Source organism: Molothrus ater, chromosome 13 (assembly GCF_012460135.2).
Source record: "Molothrus ater isolate BHLD 08-10-18 breed brown headed cowbird chromosome 13, BPBGC_Mater_1.1, whole genome shotgun sequence".
NCBI lineage: Eukaryota > Metazoa > Chordata > Aves > Passeriformes > Icteridae > Molothrus > Molothrus ater.
Window position 1 is genome coordinate 2,273,047 of NC_050490.2, and position 23,194 is coordinate 2,296,240.

The 23,194-nt window shown below is 44.8% G+C and overlaps 1 protein-coding gene across 6 annotated transcripts in view; it reads right to left on the minus strand.

Annotated features, from left to right (window-relative positions):
- The window catches only part of MYO9A (myosin IXA), a 176,379-nt gene that overhangs the window by 25,439 nt on the left and 127,746 nt on the right, over positions 1 to 23,194 (minus strand). For all 6 annotated transcript variants that reach the window (XM_036390037.2, XM_036390040.2, XM_036390039.2 and 3 more), the window contains exons 14-24: positions 22,655 to 22,850; positions 18,213 to 18,332; positions 13,790 to 13,865; positions 9,302 to 9,445; positions 8,616 to 8,655; positions 7,573 to 7,695; positions 4,328 to 4,408; positions 3,327 to 3,437; positions 2,220 to 2,342; positions 1,585 to 1,734; positions 857 to 1,167 (exon numbers count right to left, since the gene is read on the minus strand). In XM_036390037.2, the coding sequence (XP_036245930.1) occupies positions 857 to 1,167; positions 1,585 to 1,734; positions 2,220 to 2,342; positions 3,327 to 3,437; positions 4,328 to 4,408; positions 7,573 to 7,695; positions 8,616 to 8,655; positions 9,302 to 9,445; positions 13,790 to 13,865; positions 18,213 to 18,332; positions 22,655 to 22,850 (1,475 nt within the window). The remainder of the gene's footprint in view (positions 1 to 856; positions 1,168 to 1,584; positions 1,735 to 2,219; positions 2,343 to 3,326; positions 3,438 to 4,327; positions 4,409 to 7,572; positions 7,696 to 8,615; positions 8,656 to 9,301; positions 9,446 to 13,789; positions 13,866 to 18,212; positions 18,333 to 22,654; positions 22,851 to 23,194) is intronic.

A 23,194-nucleotide genomic window follows, 5' to 3' on the forward strand; every position in this document is an offset into this window, starting at 1 on the left:
TGGTGCCTTATCACCACCACCACCATCACCTCACCACCACCAGCATCTCAAGAACCCTCCTTGCACATCTGGTGCAAGACAAGGCAAGGCACAGTCGGTTTTAGATCTCCTCCTCCTCTGCCATCTCTGCTACCCAAGGGCTGCCTCAACGCACCTGAAAGCTCCCCTGGTGCCGACGGCAGCGGGTCCAGCCTCCATCCCTGGTCTAGCTCCTTCATAAGCTGTCAGAGCCAGAAAAGCTTAACCCATCACACCCCCTTGGCTTCTCCATCTTCGCCATCCTGCCCGGACTGCATCTGGAACAACTCAGCAGGGACCTGTGCCCGGCACCAAGAGCTTTCTGCAGCTCCCAAATGTTCCAAGGGATGTTAAGGTGCTCCACACCTTGCAGGCAGCACCTCTGGAGAGTGAATCGTGACCTGCCCCCCGGCCAGTGAGCTGAGGCATGGCTGGAAAGCCTGTGCCCTCCACAGCGGCTGGCTCTGGTATCCCTTGTCCTTGTGAGCCAGCGCAGCAACCAGATTGGTGAGGCAATCTGAGTTAAAAATAGGCTACTTAAACTGGTGCTGCTGCCAAGAGGAAAAAAAAAAGCCCTTGTGAGTATTTACGGCCTTGGCTTTGCACTGCCTACGTGCTCCAACCTGAAATAGGCTCTGCTTATTCCAAGAGCAGGACGTGCAGCTAAATTGTTAGAAAGCGTGGGCAAACAAAGGACCGGGGCAGGTCAGGAGAGGGTCATGGATACACAAGGGGACACTGGCCCGTGTAAGTCACTGTAGTGCCCTGATTCACACCATCCAGTGTGAGCATCACCAAAACCACGTTCCTCTTTACCCGAGGCCAAGGGTGTTGTTACCTCTGCCGTGCCAAGTACCCGCGGCACGCCGCCTGCAGGCACAGGGCCCCGCTCCTGCGGGCAGCGTACGCCTGCCGGGTGCGGTGTCCCCTCCAGGCCGCCTGGATGCTGGTGGCTGCGGCGTGCCGGCGCCTGGCGTGCTCCCGCCAGCAGCTCTGGATGAGGTGGGCTGCAAACTGCATCTGCAGGAACCTCCGCCGCTCCACGAAGCCTCGCCAGTGGGTCTGAAGGATGACAGCAGCTTTGCTGAGAACCACAGGGTCTGGGGATGGTTTGCCTTTTTTTCGGCACTGGTAGCTTCGCCAAAATCTCTGCAAACACAGCAGGGGATTCCTTGTAATGGGTGTTGTGTGAAGTACAGCAAAGTATCCAGTGGGTCCATGTGATTCACCCGATTATTCTCCATCAGTGATTTACGTTGTTCTACAGCTCTCACTCGCTCTTCAAATGAGCTGTCCTCCCACAGCTCATGCCTTCATGCAACCTCTCCAGCTTCATGCAACCTCCCCAGCTCATGCTTTCATGCAACCTCTCCACTTAGATGGGAGGACAGCACCTGCCTTCATGCAACCTCTCCAGCTTCCCCCCATTTCCAATATATTATGGCAGAAGGAGTCAATCCTGATTGCAAGCTCCCTCCTTGGACAGGAGAGCTGATTTTACGCACAGGCTCTGTATGCAGGCTTTGGGGATGGTAATTTGCACTGGAATCCAGCAGCAGCACCCACCTGTATGCTGATGGCCGCGTGCTGTAGGCTCAGGAACTGCCTCCTGCAGAGCAGGCTGCGGAACCAGCGCTGCAGCAGCGTGATCCTCCGCAGCACCTCCTGGTGCAGCAGGTCCTGCAGCAGCTGCCGCTCCCGTTCCTTCATGAAAACCTGGCCAAAACAACCCAAAAAACACTAGCATGGAAAGCTTCCTGGACCATGAGTCAAATCCTCCTGGTTTCTGCGTCCTGGGTGCTCCCAGGAAAGTTGAGGAGCTGATTTTTGTGAAGGCACCTCTAACAGGTTTCAGCAGCTTCACAACAGCCTGTGACTCTAAGCTCTGAATTACAGAGCTTTCTCACCTGGGGAGGCAAAATGAGGACCATCATATCAAGCTAAGTCTACATACACACAGAGATTTTGGAGGACATGAGTTTTTTGAGGCTGCCTCATTATAATCAATAGCAAAACAATATTATTCCTTACTCTTTTATGTTAACAATATTAAAAGTTTCATTTAAATCACTGATTTTTGGTAAACAGAAGAAAAATAGTTTCATTAATTAAAACCATATATAGATATGAATTTATCAGACAGAAATACAGGCAAATGTTATATCTGTGTCTTTAAGGCTGAGCTGAGGATGAACATTTACCATTGTTCTTCCAACTTGGTAATTGTCTGGATCGAGTTTCATCTTCCGGAAGAAATCATGGATATTGTGCTTAGATGGGCTGATCCCTTGTGGCAAAAGGACATGGAAATGGTTCACAAAATCCTGAGAAGGAAAAGAACAAAGCAACACCAAGATCTGGTCAGTTGGGTCCTGCTGCTACTTTCTCCCATAAGTAACTGATTTGCTCCACTGGCCACATGAAACAGGACCTCTGGGGTGAGCACAAGGACAGATAACATTTTATGCACTGAGGAACACCAAGATTCATCCAACATTTGTGGTTTGATGGGAAAGACATCAAAGCAGGGACCCAGCACGGTTCAAACATTTTTCAGCGTGGGAGGAGAGGTTCTGCAGAAGCCACAGGGTCAACCCCAGCAAAAAAATGCTCCAAATCCCCAGCAAGAGCCACTATGGAAGGCAGATACCAACATCTGCAAAGCATCCCTGAGATGCTCCAGCCGTTACTGCTGGGAGGATTCAAAGAGTGAAGGAGGTACAAGAGGATAGATCCTCCCAAGCAAGGTTGGGAAACCTGCTCATGGCAAAAAAATGCTGAGCATTTTTCTTTTTCTAAACAGCTGCTGTGCAGAACACGACGTCTGCCCCAAAGCAGCCACAAGCAGGAAACCAATCAGCACCAGCAAAGCATGAAAGGACCGACATGTACACAAAACCTGGCAAACACATGGAAAAGAAGAAAACAGGAAAAGCTGGCTAACTCCAGCAGTTCAGAGGATGCATATCATCCTCCTGATGGGATACAGCCAACACGACAGGGCTAACACTGCTCTCAGTAATTCCAGATGCAGAAGAGAACGTGCAAATCGGACAGTTTTTTCAGTTTTTTCCAAAAGGGAGTCCATGTTGCAAAAAAATACTGGTTTTGTTCAAAAATCACAGTGCAGGGGGCTCGCAGACCCCCCTGAGGTCTAGATTGGCTCATAGGCAGAAAACTGTCTGTTACATCCACTGCCTTCCAAGAACTAGAAATTAATTACCCTGATAAAAAATGAACCAGCAACACTCAGACAACTCTGCTAATGATGCTAAAGGAGATGGAAGACAAAGGCCTTTGTACTCAACCTGGAAGGAGTATTTGCAGCTGTATCCTGACTGGCGGATGCGCACGGTCTCCAGCATCCCCGTGTAGCGCAGCTGCCGCAGCACCAGGCTGTCGTTGAACCTCAGGGGCAGCTGCAAGGGGAACACCAGACCAAGGATGAGCAAATATTTCCTTTCACTGAAGCTTTTAAGTGCATGGATGGGTGAAGGGTTCAGCAGATGTAGCACACGTGCATGACACACACATTGTCAGTGATGCTACAGGAGGGAGGGAATGTGGGTCCCCAGGAACTGAACTAATCCCACTGGGATTGAATCCTGTTTGCTTCTGAGACTTTCAAACAGCTAACTAGAGAAATAAGATTTTTTGCATTTCAATTGAAAAAGACCCCCCAAGGGCACAGTTAATGGGTGATGTTTCAAGCAAGTAAATAATCTCCAATGCAAAAAGCTTCAACTTTAAATGCCTGGATAAAACTCTGAAGGATTAATCTACAAAGCATCCCTACATTTTGAACTGAGGGTCCTTGATCCATAATACAATTATGTAAAGTCAAATTCAAGGAATATGAGTCATTGTAGTTTATTCTAAAAGTATCTGCTTTTACTTATGTAAACTTTATTTTAAGGAAGCTGCAGGGCTCAGACCCAGCACAAGTGAATTCATGGTTCTATAAATCTCTCTAATGGCTGGTCAGAAACTTCAAAGGAGTCAAATTAATTTATTAAAACCAATATATTTTTCATATAAATTAAAATACTATCTTTATATAGTATTTATATATTTATATTTTCATATGAATTAAAATACTATATTTGCATACATGTGTTTCTACAAATATAAGAGCCAGTGCAGTTTATCAAGCGACACCCAAGTGATAAATCCATGTTTCTCCTTGCCCAAATCTTCTAAATTCAGCTCCATTTGAGTCTTTGTTTCCTATCTAACTCCCTGTAAAAACAGACAAAAGATTCCCAAGCTGGTTTCTAGCAGGATCTTGCTTTCTCAGGATGACATTTACCTTCTCAGCGTTGGATCGGATGCACTTGACAAAATAGGGCTCTGCTTGGCCAAGGGTCTCCATCAGTTTGTTGAGGGATGCCTGCAACAGAGGAGACACAGGGAAGGGAGAGGAGACCACAGAGGATAATGAAAATCCAAATGCTTAAATTATAAACCAACATAAATTGGAATTAATTATGAGTAAATGAGGCACATGGGAATTTGTTCTCCGAAATGAGTGTTTTAGCACAAGCAACTTGGCTGATTTTGTCTTTGCCCTCAATAAAGAAACCAAAGATAAATATAATGCTGGGCTGGATTTTCAGATCTCTGGCTTCCCTGGAGCCCAAATTCCCATCCCACTCCACACCACAAGCCTCTTCCAGCCATGAATGGGAGCTCCAAGACAAGAATGTACACCTGGCACAAAACAACCACTGATGTGTTTTAAACAAAAATAAAATTTTCCTTCATCAAAAGTGACTCCAGGCAGGATTTACTCCTGATTTTTAATTGTCAAAACTTTACTGTTGGCCAAAAAAATGAATTGTTTTCAATGAAAGTTTTGCCAAGGGAAAATTGGGAATTCACAAATATTTTCAAGCCTGCAACCCTGTACACTTCACACTTTGTTTCTAGAGAAGAGCTTCAATGCTGGCAAGCTCCTGACTGAAGGATCACTGAGAATCAAGGGGTTTCCTGGCTCCCCTTTTCTATTTCCCCTTATTTATTCACTACCATTAAAAGTCTCTCCCATGAAACTGAATTTACATTGGCATCATTCTACAGCCAGCTGCTGCAGTGGGATGTCATGCTGAGTTATCCCTTCACCTTGCAAACCTTTGACTTTTTGGGATGAATCACAAGCTCTTGGAATAAAACCAGGCTGAAAACCAGAGTGTGTCGAGTCCATCAGTGCTGGCCAGGCTCCTCAGCCACATTTTTTGGCTGTGTCCTATAAATACTTTGAGTATCTCTAATTGCTGAGCACATTACAAACATGGCATTGGTAAAGTGCTAGAGAGTTGAATACTCCTGATTTTATTAGAGTTTAAAACTCAGTCATGTAAAGGATATTCTGTCACACTTATTATAAGCAGAGTTATAAATTCTGGAACACAGGAGTTAATAAACTGGCGTGGTATTACAAAGAAGCATTTTGCCCACAGATCAGCTCACAGGAAGCCTTTTTTTCCTTCTGATCATTTCAAAGACATCTTTATGGGAAGCCTTTCATGTTTAGAAAAACATGAAAATGCTGGATGTTCATTCACATCCAGGATTTTGGAAGGAGCAAGGGATGGATCCCACGCACATGTGATGCAGCTGTGTTATGTACATTAACTTCATGCAAACATCCCTGCTCCTGTCCCAGGGAGGAATGCCATGACGTGGCAGACCTCTGCTGGCATGCTCCTGGTTTGCTTAAAATCTGAAATTACTCATTTTTACACAAAAGAAGCCTATTGGGGGCTTTCAATCAGCAGCAATGCTGCAGCAACCCACTATGCACACACAGGCTAGTGGGAGGGAGAGGGGGTACTCAAGGGACACAACCCCTTTGTTGAAAGTCCAGCAAGCAGAGTGCTCCCAGGGCTGGAAATGGTGGGAATGGGATGTGCAGGACCCATAGGAGGGGGCATTTCCATTCCCTCATGCCATCCTGAGTGAGGCAGATGGTCCAGGCACCCTCTGCCATCTGGTGGTCAGGAATCCACAAAGGACATGTGAGGTCGCTGGATTAACCCTGTACCCATCTCCTTTGTCCCTCTGCCAGCAAAACTTGCCAGCCACCCCCTCCTTCAGCACCTGTACCCAGCCTTTCAGGAACCCTTCCACCCCTGTCTGCAGGGCACCACCTGCATGTGGGTTAAAGGGGAGCTCTACAGTTTTAGGTATGGGTGGTTTAGTTTTCCATCCCTGTTCCTGGAGCACAGTCTGAGGCAGCTATTTCCCCTACAGATTAACCTAAGTCTAGGGATAGTGGAAATCCACAGGAGATGGAGCAGCTGCAAGCCTGGTGTTGAGGTATTAACCACAAAGCAGCATTTCTCTGAAAAAAAAACACGTTAGGAAACATTTGTGTTTCCTGCCTGTGACCCAATTCCATGCACTGCAATTTTATTAGATTTCTCTTGATTAAAAAAGCAATGCTGCTGCTTTGTCCCTTAAAATTGTTCTCTTTAACAAGTGCTCACTGAGATTAGGGATCTTTGATTTGAATGTGCTGTGAAAATATAAAAAAAAAAAATCAATTTTTGCCCCCTAGGGCTTTTCAGAGTTTTGTTGGGAGCATAAATAGGTTTTGGGAAGGCCTTTCACTCCAAGACATCCCTGTTTCAACCCCTCCATGGATATGAATTAAACTCTGCAGGAGTGAATTTTGACCAGAATACCATTAGATTAGACAAGGCTAAATACATAAATTTACAAATGTGCATTCTGCAAATTATCTATACACATGTGTGTGTGCATGTATTTTTAATTATTTAATCTTACCCACACCTACACACAGAGATTTTGTAAATATAAACCACATCTCCAAAAAAGCCACAAAGCAGTCAAAATTACAAGTCAAAACCAACCCAGACATGCTTAGAATCCAGATTTTAAGTGAAAAGCTGCTTTCTATTATTACCACCTGCTTGTGCACGTCTTGTAGCAGTTTCCAAGCCGTGCTGCACATATAGAACAATCACATTCAGGTTGGAAAAGACCTTTAAGATCATTCAGTCCAACTGTGAGCCCAGCATTGCCAAGTCCTCAGAGGATTATTTTCCCTGCACCAACCCTAGGGATTGCTGACTGACAACACAAGATCGATCCCTCCTCTGAACTCCCCTGCTCACCAGGAGATAATGCAGCAGGATTCTGACTTTTCTGCCCCTGTTAAAATTCCCATTCTGTCTCAGAACAGATTATGCTGAATGAGAGTAAAAAGACTGCAAAAAAATGTGATTTGGGGACTTGGTGGTTTCTGGATTTGGGGGAGAAAGCACCACAATATGATGTACCAGAGGACAGGGATGCACCAGCATCTCCCCCTGCAGCTCATCCTCACGTCCCACCTTGCTCCACTATGTCATCACCCATGATACCCACCCTCACTCTTATTTCTCTCCATTTGCACTCTTTAAATACCTGCCATGTCTCCCAGTTCCCTCAAGCCCTCAGTGGGATTCATGGCCTGAATGTTACAGGGGATGGGCAGGAGTGTGCCTGGAGCAGGGGGCTCCCCTCTCTCCACCAAAGGAAAGGGCTCACCTGGAACTGGGCACTGATGCTGGGTGGTTTTTTCTTCTTGTGGAGGTGGAGCAGAGATTTGGTGATGCGGTCGTGCAGCGTCAGGTTGGTGAGGTGCTTGAGGGACTTCACATCCAGCAAGTGCTGCAGAAAAAGAGAGAATCCATAGAAAATCCAGGTGTTGCCATCACACCATCTGCTATATCCCTCCTTTACCCTCACAGGGCTTCCTTAGCTGATGTAACCTCAACAGGGAACCCTGGGGGATGGCTCCCCCGTGAGGGTGGGCAGGCCCTGGCACAGGGTGCCCAGAGCAGCTGTGGCTGCCCCTGGATCCCTGGAAGTGTCCCAGGCCAGGCTGGATGGGGCTTAGAGCAGCCTGGGATAGTGGAAGGTGTCCCTGACCATGGCAGGGAGTAGAACTGGAAAACCTTTAAGGTCCTTTCCAACACAAACCATCCCATGATTCTATGATTCTCCTCACTGTTAACAAGCAGTTCATTGATTAATTGCATCAGTCCATCTCCAGCTGCAAGATGGACATAGAGAGGAGTAAAACCAATGTTTGTTCCTCTCCTGGTGCTCTGCTCCTGACCATGGATGCAGCACCAGTGAGGACCACAAAAAGCCTTATTCTTCTAGGGACAAGAAATGTCCTGGCATCTCTTCAAATATAATAAATGTAGCCAAGACAGAGGGAAAGTAACAAGGTTGTTGTCTATCAGGTACCAGCTCTCCTGCATCACTTACTTGCTCATTTTAGTTTAGAGATTTAGTTATTAAATTTCACCAGCATGTACATACTCCTTCTCAGAAGGAGGAAAAATGAGACAGAGCAGGAGGAGGATCCAAGGAGGATGTAAGTGCTCATATCTTTTTCTCCCAGCAGAAATCAGGGCTGAAATCCTCTGGGTTTATATGAATTAAAGAGCCCTGAACAGAGCTGAGTTGACCAAAGTCTTGGTGTAGACACAATGGTCTTCTTCATATCCAACAGCATCACATGACTGTGCTACAGCCTTAACCCACAAACCACAAGGGGGAAAATGCTGCTTCTCACTCACCTTTGGCAGACTGGGTTTGGCTTTGAAGTTCTTGTTTCGCCTGGGGAGATAATAAATGGCTCAGGTTAATCCCCAGTGCAATTGTGGAGTGGAGGAGTTGATGAAAGCAGCCCCTCACATCCCCCTGAGCAGCTGCTGCCAGTACCAGCACTGAAATGGGGCTGTCCCTGCACATTGCAGACTGAGAGGGGTGTACCCAATAATGGGAATGCTTACATTGGAAATGATGGCATGCTGGGAATTTGGGAAGAGTGAAGATGCCAGATCACAAAATGATGACCAGCCTCCTGCTTTCCAAACCTCATGTTCATTCCAGCCACCCTGGGATGCTCCCTGAACCTTTGAGGAGGCTGCAGTGTGAATCACCTGCCCAGATAATTATAATGGAAACTCTGATAAGATGTTAGAAGTGTGACTGCATTACATGGCTGCTGTATCTCCAGACTGGTGTGATCAGAAGGTTTGTTCCTTCTCCTTCTTCCCTTTGTCTGTCATTCTGAATGAATGAGACAAATTAAATCAGACATGTCAAATGTACTGGGGTTGCTTTCACCCAACTGGGAGACAGCTCCAAGTCTGCTTGGCACGCTGAGAGTTTTATATCCTGGCTATTTTCATTGCCCTAACCACCCTTGCTGCTCATTGTGCTCCAGGAATAAAGCCCAGATCCCCTCCTGGGTACTGACATGAGGATGCCATGGGCCCTCTCCAGCAGTTTGCTGTTGGTGGTGTTGACAAATATCCCATCTTTGTCCAGGAAGGTGCCAGGGCTGGCGAGCCTGTTGTGCCTCATCCCCATCCTGCCATTCCAGCCAACTCCATAGGCATCCCTGGAACACCAGACACCGTTAGGAAGAGATTAAAAAACGCAGTTCCATGATAAAAACAGATCCTAAAATAACCCATTGGTAGAAAATGAGCTGCTGCCTTTTTCTTTCCATTGTTCATTCTCTCCCATGGGATGAGTCCCTGGTGCCAGACAGCACATGAAGCCATCATCCACTAAAGCAGCTCTCAAAGATCTAATACTCACAAAAGGAACAACTTAACAGCAGGACAAAAACAGCTTCCAGCTCTCCCAGACAGAAACTTTGAGTCTGCAGATACCTCTAGATACCTTTGGTGGCCTGAAGGATACAAGGTCATGACATCTGGTGCTGACTCTGGCTCCTCAAATTCACACCATCATTCCATTGGAAAAAAGCAAATCTAATTTGCAATAAACTCATTATTTGCCACAAAGATGGATGTCAGCCCCAGCTGGATGATGGGTTGACCCAGAATCATTCTCTGGGACCTAATTCCAAATCAGTCACTCAATTTGGTCCCTTCTGCCATGGAGCATGACTGCTGTGGTCTCCAGAAATGCTCACCTGGCTTCAGAAGGGCTAAAGGAAACAAAGAAAGGAACCAAAATCCTCTCTTGGAGGGATGGAAACTGATACTTAACCAAACTACACACCAGGACAAGCAATTTCCCAAAGTGAGAAGCCTTCCAGTGGTGTCTGGGGGACATGAAGCCTCTTATGGGCAGCACTCCACCAAAACACTTTTGGCTTGGTGGGTTTTTGGTGGTTTGTTGGGGTTTTTAAACTCTAAATTTTTTATCAGCCTTGCAGAAATCATCATAGGAAATAGAAGCAATCTAAGGAAGGATGTGGGGGCTGCAACACAGCCCCCACCCCCCAAGTTATCTCAGACAGGAGGAAAAGGAGCAGGAGGAGACTCCAGGCTGCAGCAGGTCACGAGGATGCTGAAGGACACGGTGGTTTAAGCGCGGCCTCAGGCGCCGGCCACTTCTGAGCTCTGACAACAAGGCAGCCCTTTGCCTTAAAGTCCTGATTTGGATGAAAGGCAAATCTCAAGTGCCACATGGAAATGAAAAATTAAAGGATGTAAAGCTGTATGTTCAGCCAGCTCAAAGCCTGGAGCCAGATCCTCAGAGCAACGTCACCTCTCTGCCTCATCTAAGCACTTCCCAAATTCCTTCCTGATCCTATTAAATCAGCATTCTGACATGGACCACTATTATAAGGAGGGATCAATCACAGCAAAGCAAAACCCCTGGCTAAGTGCTCCAGGACCTGCTTTCCTAAGCATTCCATTCACAGATGGTTAGTGAGAAGCTGGAATTCCAAGTGATCCCTCCTGTTCACCTTTCTTCTCTTTACATCTCAGGTACCATCCACCAAAACAACCCTGTTTGCAGGTGGGAAAAAAAAAATCACCAATTGATGGGAACCACTAAAACTCAACAGCCACTTTTGGGATGTACAACACCATTAATTCTGACCAACCCCTCTGGAAAATCCTAGAAATTCCCACACGGTTTTGAAAAACCCAAGAGATAAAATGACAGGGACACTTTAGGATGGATACATTCACATGGCAACAGATGCAGGCTTTTGGTATTTTGGGGTCAATCCCCTCACCTAGCCCAGCCAGCTGCTTCCAGACCAACACCTGCTCAGACAGCCCTGCACACAGAAGTGTCCCTAGCGAGCACAAACCAGCAGGATCCCAACCAGCCCAAGTGGTTTGGGTTAGGCATGGCCTGGCCTTCATTTCTCAGCAGCTGGGAAAGGCACTTGGAACACTCAGCTGAAGCCTGGTTTCCCACCCAGCATGTGCAAACCACCCATCCACTTTTTTCTGAGATCAGAGGAGAGCACTTGGCTCCCTAAACCCTCCACAGTGACTTCCTGAGTGATGTCATGCCTCAAACTTGCTTTTAGAAACAGGCCCCGGGCTATCCTGTAGGTTGGATGCACAACCAGGCTTATCAGCAACCACATGATCATGAGATGGCTTTGAAAGCAATTCCTGTTTAATTTGGAGCTGTAAATGGCCTGCCAGTCCATCTGCTGGGAAGCTGCTAATGCCAATCTCTCTTCCAGAGTGGTACCTGCACTCCTGTGCTCACCTCCTCTTGCCCAACAAGTGCAAGATTGGTATTTACCTGAAATACCAACATTCATCAAGGGTGACACCACTCTCCAGGATCAAAAGCAGCTCCAATGAAAGGGATCAGAATCACCAGCCTGCTCTGAAAGTACAGGCTGGACCTTGGAGATCTTATGAGACATCTGGTTTGTACTTCCAGAAGGAAGGGGCAAAGGTGACATTTGGGGACCCATTACTGATGATGTCCAAGGGAAGATCACAGACCACACTATTGAGGCAACATAGGAGTTAGGATGACTCCAAAAGCACTTTTTTTTCTACAAATAAAGGCTGAAATTGAGGCTGCTGGTAGGACACAGCTGCTGAGGACGAGGAAGAAAACCAGAGTTCCTCAATTCTGGCTGTTTAGGCTGATTTGTCTGCTGTGCTGGTATGGGCCAAGGCACATAACCAGAGCTGACCACATACTGAACTCCACACTCAATAAACACATCCTCCTCCTTGCCTGGGTCAGGAGGAGTTTCCCTGCCTTTACAATGTCACTTTGCTGGGATAACGAAAATATTTTGGGCTATGAAAATGTTGGCAGCCCCAGCTCCCACACTACAGTGCCTCCAAAGCTGGAGTTGGGCAGCCAAGAAAAGCCCTGTCTCAGTTTACAGATGCTCCAAAGGTGCCAAAGGTTGGATAGAGAAACTGCAGGAATCCTCTTATCTCCAAGGGAAGATCTCCAAAGGGACAAAGTTTCACATTACGTTATCTTGAGGGAAACTTGCACAATCAGAGGTGCTGGGAACAGGGAACGTCACCTCTGGAGACACCAACCTTCCCTGCTTTGTTACCAAGGACTGGCTGTCATCACAACCCAGCCCAGCAGCAGCTGCAGCATTATGAGAAAGGAAAGGAGGGTGGCAAAGGCTGAGGTGAGGACAGCCAGGGTTGCATCACCTTCCCAGGACAGAGTGGCATTGCTTGCACCATCTGGATTTCTGCTCAAATTCGAGAAGTGGCACAAATTAATGAATTCAATCCCACCATTTTAAGTAAATTCCATGCTCTCTAACCACTGAAATGGACTTGTAATGATGTGAGAACATTCAGTTCTCCTTCAGTAGGGTGCCACTGCCTCTCTCAAAGGGGAGGAATTCAGAGGAAGAAGGACATTCTATTCTTGATGGCACTCAGAGAGCACGTGGTGAATAAAACCAGGCAGAAGAAGCCACTTTTCTTCCCTAGAAACAAAAAAGAACTATGTGTATCTAATTTTTGTTGTGGCCATTTGGCATTAAAGCCATTGAAAATGAGCCTTCATAATATCCTTGAGGGATATTTAATTTTGTATGGAAGGGAAGCCACTGAGGTGCAAGGACTGATTTAATGGGCATATTTCAGGAGACAGATTTAGACTCCTCTTGACTTGTTCTGGGCTTCTCATTAACTTCAGAGCAGCCATAAAGACACACCTGGATATCTGCAGCTCCAAGCAGTGGTTGTAGTGCTCCTATCACTTCCTTCCCCAGCACACACCTGCTCAGAGGGAAGCAGAGAGGCACTGTATGCCTTTAGAGGGGTATTGGGAAAATCAGACCTCCTGGGATGAGAGGAGGGATAGCACAAGAGTAGCTGGGAAAAGGATCAGTGCCCAGACATGCCTTGGAAATGAAGACTTTGGCTTCACAAGCAAGTTAATTCTGGAGTGGGGATGGAGAAGGCTTTGTATCTCAAAAGCGTAGACCTGAGTTTCATTCAGTAGCTGCTTAAATGGTCAGAAACTTCAAAGAGGGATTTAAAAAGAAAAATGTACATAAAATATGTAAAAATCAATCAATTTTGAAGTAAATGTGCTTTTTTACCCCCTGAAAACAAGCAAGCATTTGGCAAAGTACCATCTCAAACTCCATAACTTCCAGGTTTTCCACATGCCAGGGTGCCTGGAGCCACCACATACTGTATGCAGCTCTGCACCCAAACCTGTCCTCTTGAATGACTATTTCCTTGATATTGGCACATTCATTCATTTTTTTAAGCTTCTTATCCCCTCATACACCCATCCCCAACAACTGCTGCCTTTGACACAGGGAAGTTGCTTTTCCTGCCTGCTGTTTAGTCAGGAAAGGTGTTTAGATCCAATCACACGGCAGAGAAAGAAGGACGAGAAGTTAAGATTGATAGGTGAGATGGAGAAAATGTCAATACAGTCATTTTCAGGTACAGACAGTGCTCTCCCATCCCAGACCCTGGCCATGCCAAGGTAAAAGCAGGATCCTTACCGTGGGCTCCTCTCGTTGATGGTGTTGACTCCCTGCAGGTCTGAGAGCGGCGTTCGCGGGCTCTTCCGAGTGATACCTGAAGCAGCACATGAGGAAGACGTTTCCAGCTGGCTCATACCCAAGAGACAATTAGCAGAGCCATCCCCACAGACAATTAGCAGAGCCATCCCCACAGACAATTAGCAGAGCCATAGCTGAGGCCTGACTCTGGCGTGGAGCAGCGCCAACGTGTCCCGGCACATGCCGGGCACAGCCGGGTGCCAGGGATGCCATCGCTGCCCAGTGCCACCTCCCTGCCAGAGGCATCACCCTCGTGAGTAACGCTGCTTGCTCCAGCCTCTCATTCCTCTCCCACACACACAGGGGGTGTTTTAGGGACATGCTGTCCCAGCTAGCAAATGGGGTGAGGGAAGGAGATGATGGGAGCAGCAACTCATGTTCTCCATGTCCAAGAGATTGCCAAGGTTTCCACTGTGCATGGGATAACCCAGCTGCACGGGCAAAACACCTGGACATCATTAGAATGCTTGGGAAAATGGTAATTTTATTCCTTAGACACTTCTTCTCTCCCTCCCTCCAAATAGATGGACATGTGCAGCAAGTTGGAAATGCTTTATAGCATTTATAACTTTATAGCATCTCCTACTTTTTATAGCATTTCCTACTTGCTGCACATGTCCATCTGTTTGGAGGGAGGGAGAGAAGTGTCTAAGGAATAAACGAATGCCTTGGAATGAAAACTTTGGCTACACAAGCAAGTTAATTCTAAAATGGGGATGCAGAAGGCTTTGCAGAAGAGGCACAGATCTGTATCTCAAGTGTAGACCTGAGTTTCATTCAGTAGCTGCTTAAATGGTCAGAAACATTAAGGAAGGATTTAAAAATGTACATAAAATCTGTAAAAATCAATCAATTTTGAAGCAAATGTCCTTTCCTCCCCAATTTTGAAGTAAATGTGCTTTTTTAATATGAAATATATTTCATTTATTCCTGTCCACTTCTTATACTGTTATAGACACTTCTATACTATTTTATAAAGTCTTGATTGCCTATTGAGCCTATATCCTTTGATACCTAGAATAATTTACTTGTAATAAAATATAACTAATAAAACAATATATTAAATAAAGTATCTCTTTTGTATTCAGCCAAGGAAGCTGCTGCACATGGTTACAGTAGCAGCTGTTATCTGCCCTGAAGTGGAAATGTTTTGTAACCAAGCACTTAGGAAGACAGGAGACAATTATTGTAGACAAGAAAACATTTCAAGTCACCAAACCACAAGAATATAAAGATCTGATAATGGGGAGTTTGACATGAAAACAACTGAGCAATTTTATAACTGTCTCAAAATCACTGCTGTGAGACAGGAAAAATCACAGCTCTCACCTCAGCATGGGAAAAATGTTTTATTCTACCCTGAGACATCTACAGTGGGAAAAAAAAGGGAAAAAGCTTCCTAAAAAGAAAAAAAATCTAAACTATGGTTTGTAGCAGGACAGAAGGAAGCAATGGCATATCCCCTCCACCCAATATTTATAATTCCACTATTTCATGCAGCCCAAGTGCTGAGTTAAAAGGTGTCCTGGTGATTTTTTATTCTGAAAGATGAACACAAAGCAAATATACTGAGACCTGAGCTCGTCCTGCTGTTCTGAGCCTGGAATTCCTGAGGAGAAGATGAATTCCTACCAAAGACATCCCTTTAACAGGACATTTACCACCCTCCTTGCCCTGTTAAGGTGTGGTAACAGAGAATCTGTTCATCTTGAATTGGGCAGGAGATCCCTGTAAAGGCTGTTGGGCCACCTGCATTTAAGTTTTTGCATAAATATTCTGGGAATGTCAACAAAAGAAAACTTGAGGGTGTGCTGTCCCAGGTCATCTTTGAACCCTGCCTGTGCTCCAAGGCTGGACCAACCAAATCACTCCTGCTGAGGAGGTTTGGCATCTCCAGCACTGGAGGGTTTTGGAAAGCAAGGCAGGTAATGCATCTGAGTGCTTAACAATACCCGAGCTCAAAACTCTTTTCAATCCCTCTTTCTGCCATTTAAGCCATTTTTGGGTTACATTTCTTGGCCTAGGAGTGTTCTTGTACCTCTTTCAAGACTGGCATTTCTGTGTCCAAAGTCCTGATTTAGAGAACAGAAACCCAATTGTAAATAGGGACAAATGAGAATAACCATGAATCTGCTTAAAATGTTGCATTAGCACTTTGTGTAGCTAGTTTTAGACTAAGAAAGCACCTAATGTCTAGCTGGATCGATTTTTAAAATAGATTAAATGAATATATTTTAATATACCTGGATCCTCCCCCATTAAGGCCCAGAAGGCTTTTCTTGCCTTAAAGAGTCCATGAAAAATGGGATTTCACTGGTATTTCCAAGATTTTTTTAATGTCTACCCTTCTTTTTGGAGCAAAATCTGCCTTCCTACCCTTCTGTCAGGCTCAGACACAGCCTGATCTGGTTTAGACTTCAGGCAGAAAATTATTCTGATTTTTGAAGCATATTCCCTTTCCTTCAGCAGGAGTGTTTTGGTAAAATGGACTGATCTACCTAACAGGTCTTTGCACTTGTTGAGAAGAGTTTTGGATAAGCCCTATCAACTCCCTATGGATGAATATCAACCAGCAGACCTCCAGTGTTGATTCAGAGGTGTCTAAACCCAGTGCCCTGCTCTGGAGGAGCTGGTGCTATTAGGGAAGCAGCTGATGGCAAGGGAAGGGAGAGCAGTTTGCTCCAGAAGCTGAATACCAAAGGACCTACAGGGAATCTCAATAAACTCATCAAACCCATTTGTTTTCTCTCTGTGTTCAGAGCAAACTGCACAGCTCAAAACAAGGGGATGACCTTGACTCCTGTCTCAAGGATGATGTGTATGTAAAACCTCATCTGACTTGTGGGAAAAGCCAAGTCCCTGGGGCCAAGCTTGCCTGTTGGGCCCAAAACCTGATGGATTCTGAACCAGAACATTCCACATTCTCCAAGCCCACTTCAGCTTGCCAAGGCTGGGAGCCTGGGGAAGCAGGAGCACACCCCATGGGGAGATGGGAAGGATCTCTGAAAGCAGAACAAGAATTACTTGTTTGCCTGGTCAGATGCCAATTCACAAACTGGCAATGTTCTTCTTAGACCCACTCGTTGGATTTACCCCAAGAGATCCCAAATTGTGTGGACTAGTCTATATTAGTGAGGTTTTGAGGTGTTGAGCTCAACAGTGAGCTCAGCTTCCTGCTTCCCATTAAATTAAAGCTTGAAGTATCTCTTGAGTTGTATGAATTTCCTTTTCCCCACCTAAGGAAATGCAAACTAAATCCCCCAAAATCTCCCATATTGCTGAGACAACTTAAAAATTAAAGTTAAACTGATTCATTAATGGCAAGTAAAATTACTCTGCTGATAACAATCTTCCTTTTCAACAGTTTCTTAGCAGTATCAGTAAGGTCATTTGGCACAACACCTTTTAATAAAATCAAAAATCAAGAAAAATTTAGTAGCACCCCTTTATGTTTTCTTACAGCAGTGTCGGGAACTTGTAGGGGAAAATAATGTACTTAAATTAAGAATGAAAGCCTAAATTAAGACCTAAAGCACCACTGTTTGCCCAACCCCACATGCTGCAGGAAGCAGAGATATCTGACAGAAGGTTTCTAACAGGAAAACCATATTTATGTAGATTTAGCATGCATCTACTGTACTTACCGTGCTCAGATCTACAGAAAAAAGGTGGTTTCCACTTACACCTAAATTTCAATAAGTTTAAGCAAGTTGGGCTGAGGCTTTGCCCATGCAGAGCAGCTCTATTTCTGTCAGCTTTAACAGGCAACATGAATGAAGAGAATAATGGTAGGAAAATAATATATCTAAACATGAGAGCACCAAATATCTATTTAAATATAAAAATAAAATAGAGTAGTGCAGGCAAGAGTGTCCATGTTGTCATGCAGGATGAGTTTATTACATGACAGAGGAGTGAAGATGAAGAAAAGGAGACCAAGTGCATCATTCCATAAAATAACATTGACAATGCCTCTGTTTTAAGTAAAAGCCCAGAGAGACAATATTTTCACAAGCTAAAAGGTATTTTTGAAGCAGAATGAAATCCAAATTAAGTTGAATTCCAGCTGTACCAGCTTTGTATCAGCAATATTCTTTATTAACGTCAGTGAGTAAATGGGAAAATTGCCAACAAAACAATTTTTGCAAGATCTCAAGAGATATGGGTTTGCTTTTAATTTGACTCTTCCAACTGTGCCCAATCATTTCCCAAGAGGTTCAAAACTGCTCTGAGGCACCTGGTTTGATCATGGAGGGCTCCTCAGGCGTTGGTTTTGTATCCTTTCTACATGGAATGCACCTGGTTTCCATTTCTGGACGTGTGAGTGTGGTATCAGAGGGGAGGGTGAGTGGTGGAGCCTTACTGTACTTCTCCTCCTTGCACCTCTGCAGGATCTCTAAGCTCCTCTGGTGAACTGGGTGGTGGAGAAAGCTAAAACTATCCACACTTTTCAAAACCGCACATGGCACTGCATCATCATGCCCTTGGGAAGCAAAATAAAAACAAACAAAAAAAAAATGGAGAGAAGAGAAAGATTTTATAAGCAGAAGTCAGGAGAGGGGAAGGAACAAGCCCAAAGGAGCTCGGGGGTCACAGGTTTTTGTGCTCGACACAATTTAACTGTGGTTTCCTCCTCACTGTGGCATGAAAGCAATGGGCTGGACCACATCCCAGTCCTAATTATAATCTTCATTAGACAGAGCATAAACACTTAATAATCACTCCAAAAATATTTGGGCAAAAAGAGGATTATTAGATAAATCTTTACTTTCATTAACTTATTTTTAAAATCCCTTCTGTGCCTCTGCCCAGTGTTACCAACAAATCCCTGTCCAGATACTCCATGACACAGCCACCTGGAATTCTCATCCTGCATCCCAGTGCTACATTTTGCTCAGATTTTGGCAGTTCAAAGGAAAAATGTGAATTATTTGCATTAAGCACCATTTCCATAATCCCTGAGGGCAGAGAACACAGAGTCTGGAGTTTGGCAGGATAGGTTTGAGTTGGAAGAAACCATCAATGTTTGATGGCCCAGCTGTGAGCACAGGGTGGAGGAGAGGTGACACCAGTGACAATGTGCCAACACACAGTGTCTCTCTGTCATGGTTGGCCAAGTCCAGGAGGTGCCACACTCCCAATGAGGCGTGGGGAGGTCACCGTGGAGTCACTTTGTGCCAGCATCTATGGGAGCACTTCATATCAACACATCAAACCACTGGAAAGGACTGATCTGAATTTTCCACAGCAACACTGTCAAGGGGTGTCCTCCTCATCTCAACACCAGTGAGACCTCAAACACCAAGCTTTTGGTTGCTGTCACCTTTATTTGGCAAATACAGCCTTTTTATTAATTATTTTGAGGACAGTGTTTTTTTGGTGATCAGCTTCAGGAATAAATCTGCAGAAGCCAGTGGGATTAATTTTAAGCAGGAATTACCCAAGGAGCAACCCTTGTTGGCTAAATCCAACTGCAGAGTCCATCAAGGACAGGCACTGCCTCAAGACCACACAACCTTCATCAGAGCAAGGATTTAGGTCCAGCAAAACCAAGTCTCCACAGCATAGTTTGTATGAATAGCACCATTTTTCCATTTCCATTAAGTTTTTGCTATGAATTAGAGAGTTTTGCATAATAAATGTGTATTGATGACAGCAAAAAAAGTCAATCAGCCAATTTTCTTTCCTTAAAAGCTTGACAGTGTTCCTTTAATCCAAGTTCACAAACAAATCCAGTTCTAACACGCAGTTCTATTGGAGCATTTCAGTCCTCATTGATAAACTTAGTAATAAAAAGAATTAAAAATCAAATTATTGAAGAGTTCCACCCTTCAGCTTAAGTGCAGCTTGCCTGATCCTGGCATCTTTCATTTGAGGAGTGTTGGCAGCACCCTAAGAAGCATCACTCAGGCAGAAACACAAAGGTACCAAAGAAAATTCACAGTGACACCACTTTGCTGCTCTTCACCTTCAAGTTAAAGAGGACAATCACACAATCACCAAAAGCTGCACTAGGAGGGTATCAGGAGCACAATAAAAGAAGAGTCCCCAAAGCCAGCAAGAAAAAAATGCTGATTATCCTTCCAGAAGCATCTGCTTGGCATGGAGGAGACAACCAAAAGGATGATGTGGAAAGGAAGCAGAGCAAAATTTTGCAGAGCTGCTTAGACATAAGCCAGGGATTTTTCTGGAAAAACCCTGTTTGGTATTGCAAGCATAAAAGCAAGAGAGATCCAGCTGGGGTTCAGACAAAGAATGCAAAGAACCTTTAATTAAAAGAAGCAAGTTTTGGATATTTTCCTGCTCCTTCACTTCACCTACCTGATGGATGGGAAAAGGACCTCAGAAACCAAGAATGAGCAGCATGTCTTGAAAAAATATCTGTACAAATATTAAGTGTGTGCATGTGGATGACTGTGTGAGAGGCTTTTCTCACTCTACCATCATTTTGTCAGCAGCTCCACATCTGTGGGCAGGCAGCTGCTCAAATCAGGCTAATTAAAGCCATCAAGGTTTGATAAAAACCAAAATAAACATCAAACATGTGCTGCCTTTGGTTCTTTGCTTCTATCTATCAAGATGGGAGAATTTTAGCGATACTTGGATAACTCACAAATGTTTTCTGCCATAGAGGTAAAGCATCAATTTGGGGCTTTTCTGCATTATTTTGGAGAAGGGAAGGGAATTGCAGCACCTGGCAGTGCATGCATCATGTTACACCAGCCTGGCCCACTGTCCTGACAGGGGCTGAGCCTCCTGCCCATGTCTACCCCTTCCACAGCCACCTGCTCTGGTGACAGGATTTTGGAGGAGGACAATGGAACAGGGGATGGGTGTAAGGTCACACTAGCAAAAACACAATTAAACCCTGCTACTGATCTCACCTTGCTAAGTGTGACCTGGGCAAAGTCAGAATCCCAGAACAGTTTTGAGTTGGAAGGGACCTTAAAAATCATCCAGTCCCACCCCCTGCCAAGGGCAGGGACACCTTACATACAGGTTGCTCCAAGGCCTGTCCAACCTGGATGGTCATGCTAGGACATGGTGGGCAGCTCTCCAAAGAGAGCAAGGACAGTGGTCCCAGCTCTGCCTCTGCTTGTAGGTTAAGTTTTTCCCACAGATAAGATGTATTTCAGTATGGAATTCAGATTTAGGTAATCACCTCCCAGTAGTGCTGCCTGTATAATGGAGACTTTCTCATGACTTTTTCCCAATTTGATGCACATAAAAATTTAGGGTAGAAATAATCTGAGGATTGTTGCTAAGTTCAAGATAAGCCTTTATCCAGCTTTTTGAGGGGTTTGTTTTTTCTTTGACTCAAAGCTCAGAGGGTACAAAGCCCAATGCCATCTGAATACAGGCTAAAGGACATGGACAGATACTCGAGTAGCACCATGAGAACGTTTAGAAATTCAGCCATCACCACGTATTAGTAAATTTTGGTATGGAAAGAGAAGGTGATACAAGAATCTCAGAGTCTCAGAATTGTCTCAAGACTTCCTGGTCTCATCTAGTTACATATATATCTATAATCATATCTATTTATTGATACAGATATATATAGAAAGAGAGACATAAGCAAGTTACTGCTACAAACTCTGGCCTGAAAAGCAGGAGCAAGGAGACGAGCACAGCAGTGTGCAGGACCAGCTGCCAGAGACACAGAAAGCGAAGCAGGGCTTGAAATCAGCTCTTACTTCCTGAGATTGAATGATTTTTTAAATATTCTGGATTATCTCATTTGAGTTTAGCCTGGGGTTTATGCAAGATGAAAATGCAAAGATGGATTTTGGAAGCCATCTCTTTGGAGTGGCCTTTCTCCCAAAGACAATCACCTCTGCCATCTCCCTCTTTGCTTACTCTGTCCAAAAATGCTGCCTTGATGTGCCAGACAGAGCCAGGCTCATGAGAATCAGCTCTTCTCTTACATCACATTCAGGAGGTGTCAGAGGAAGAACCTCAAGACCTGAAAGTTGATTTTTTGCCTGCTGCTCTTCCTGGGATTTGCTCCCAAAAAAATTATTCTTTCTGCTTGAACAGTTGCCTCCCTATGCTCCTTGTCCCAGGCTCCCTCACTCTCCACCATGCAAACCTCACTGATTACAAAGTAATTCATGGTGCAGCTCTGCCTTTAATTTTAACCCAGCTGACATTTTCCCTGCTGAGGCTCTAATTCCATCACGGATTTCAAGCCCTCTTGTGCCCAGAAATGAACAGTAATAGCTTGTACCCGTCTTTCTGAAATTGCTTTACGCCGAGAAATGGTCTAAAAGCACAGCCAGGTCTTGCCTGCCACAGCATGATGATGCACCATCACTTTCCTTTAATTTAATGCCCCTGTGATCCGTGGTTCTGGATGACTGCAAAGCCATGAATTTTGCTAGACAAGAGACATGCTCTCCTGCAGCTGAAAGGGTGAACAGCTTGGAAAATCATAGGAAGATTAATTGCCTTTTTTTGTTTCCAGATGTAACTAAGAGTTCAAGAATTATTACAAAAATAATTTGCTTTTTTTGCTGGATAATTTGTACGTCTCTGTTTGAATGACTTGTGTTTTTCTATCCAGGCATCCTACAAAAATGAAAAATTAAAGCAGTAAAATAAAAATATTTCCTTATGATACATTAAAATCCAAATGTACCTTTAAATGTGACTTTTGCAAAAAATCTACTTGTTAATTCAACAAATTTTCGAATAGATTCAAAACTCCTAATAAGTCAGGCTAGTTAAAACAGGGTAATAACACATTAGACCCAAACTGCTGCTGAAAACCAGGCTCCAGGCCCAGGTGATGGGCACACGTACCAGTTTTCTTCTCCACGTATCGCTTCCCAGCCTCCCTGAAGGCGACCATGGCCCTGAAGAAGGCCCTCAGCACGGCCCAGCGGAACACAGCCACGGGATCAACCCCGATCATGCCACAGATGAAGGCGTTCCTGCTGCTCCGCAGCAGCGCCACAATGTCCGGCCGCATGTGATCCGTGTTCTTCTCCCGGAAATCCTAGGGAAGGAGGAGGAGGAGGAGGAAAGAGGAAAATAAACAATACCCACATGATATTAAAGGTAGGATCTTCTAGGATATCTCTGGGCCAGCACAATTATTGAATTCTGTTTCTGTTTTCTCTCCTGCTCCCATACCAGATCTTTATGATCATCGTCATGTGCATTTATTGCATCAGAAACACAATGAGAGATTTGCAGCTGCAAATCCCAAGGCTATTTCTCACAGTGGAATTCCTTCTGCTCATAACTGGCATGAATAGAAATGGGGTCAACTTTGGAATAATTCACGTGGGATTCCAGAAAGTACCTGTGGCAGTGAGACGTGGAGACCTAAGGACACAT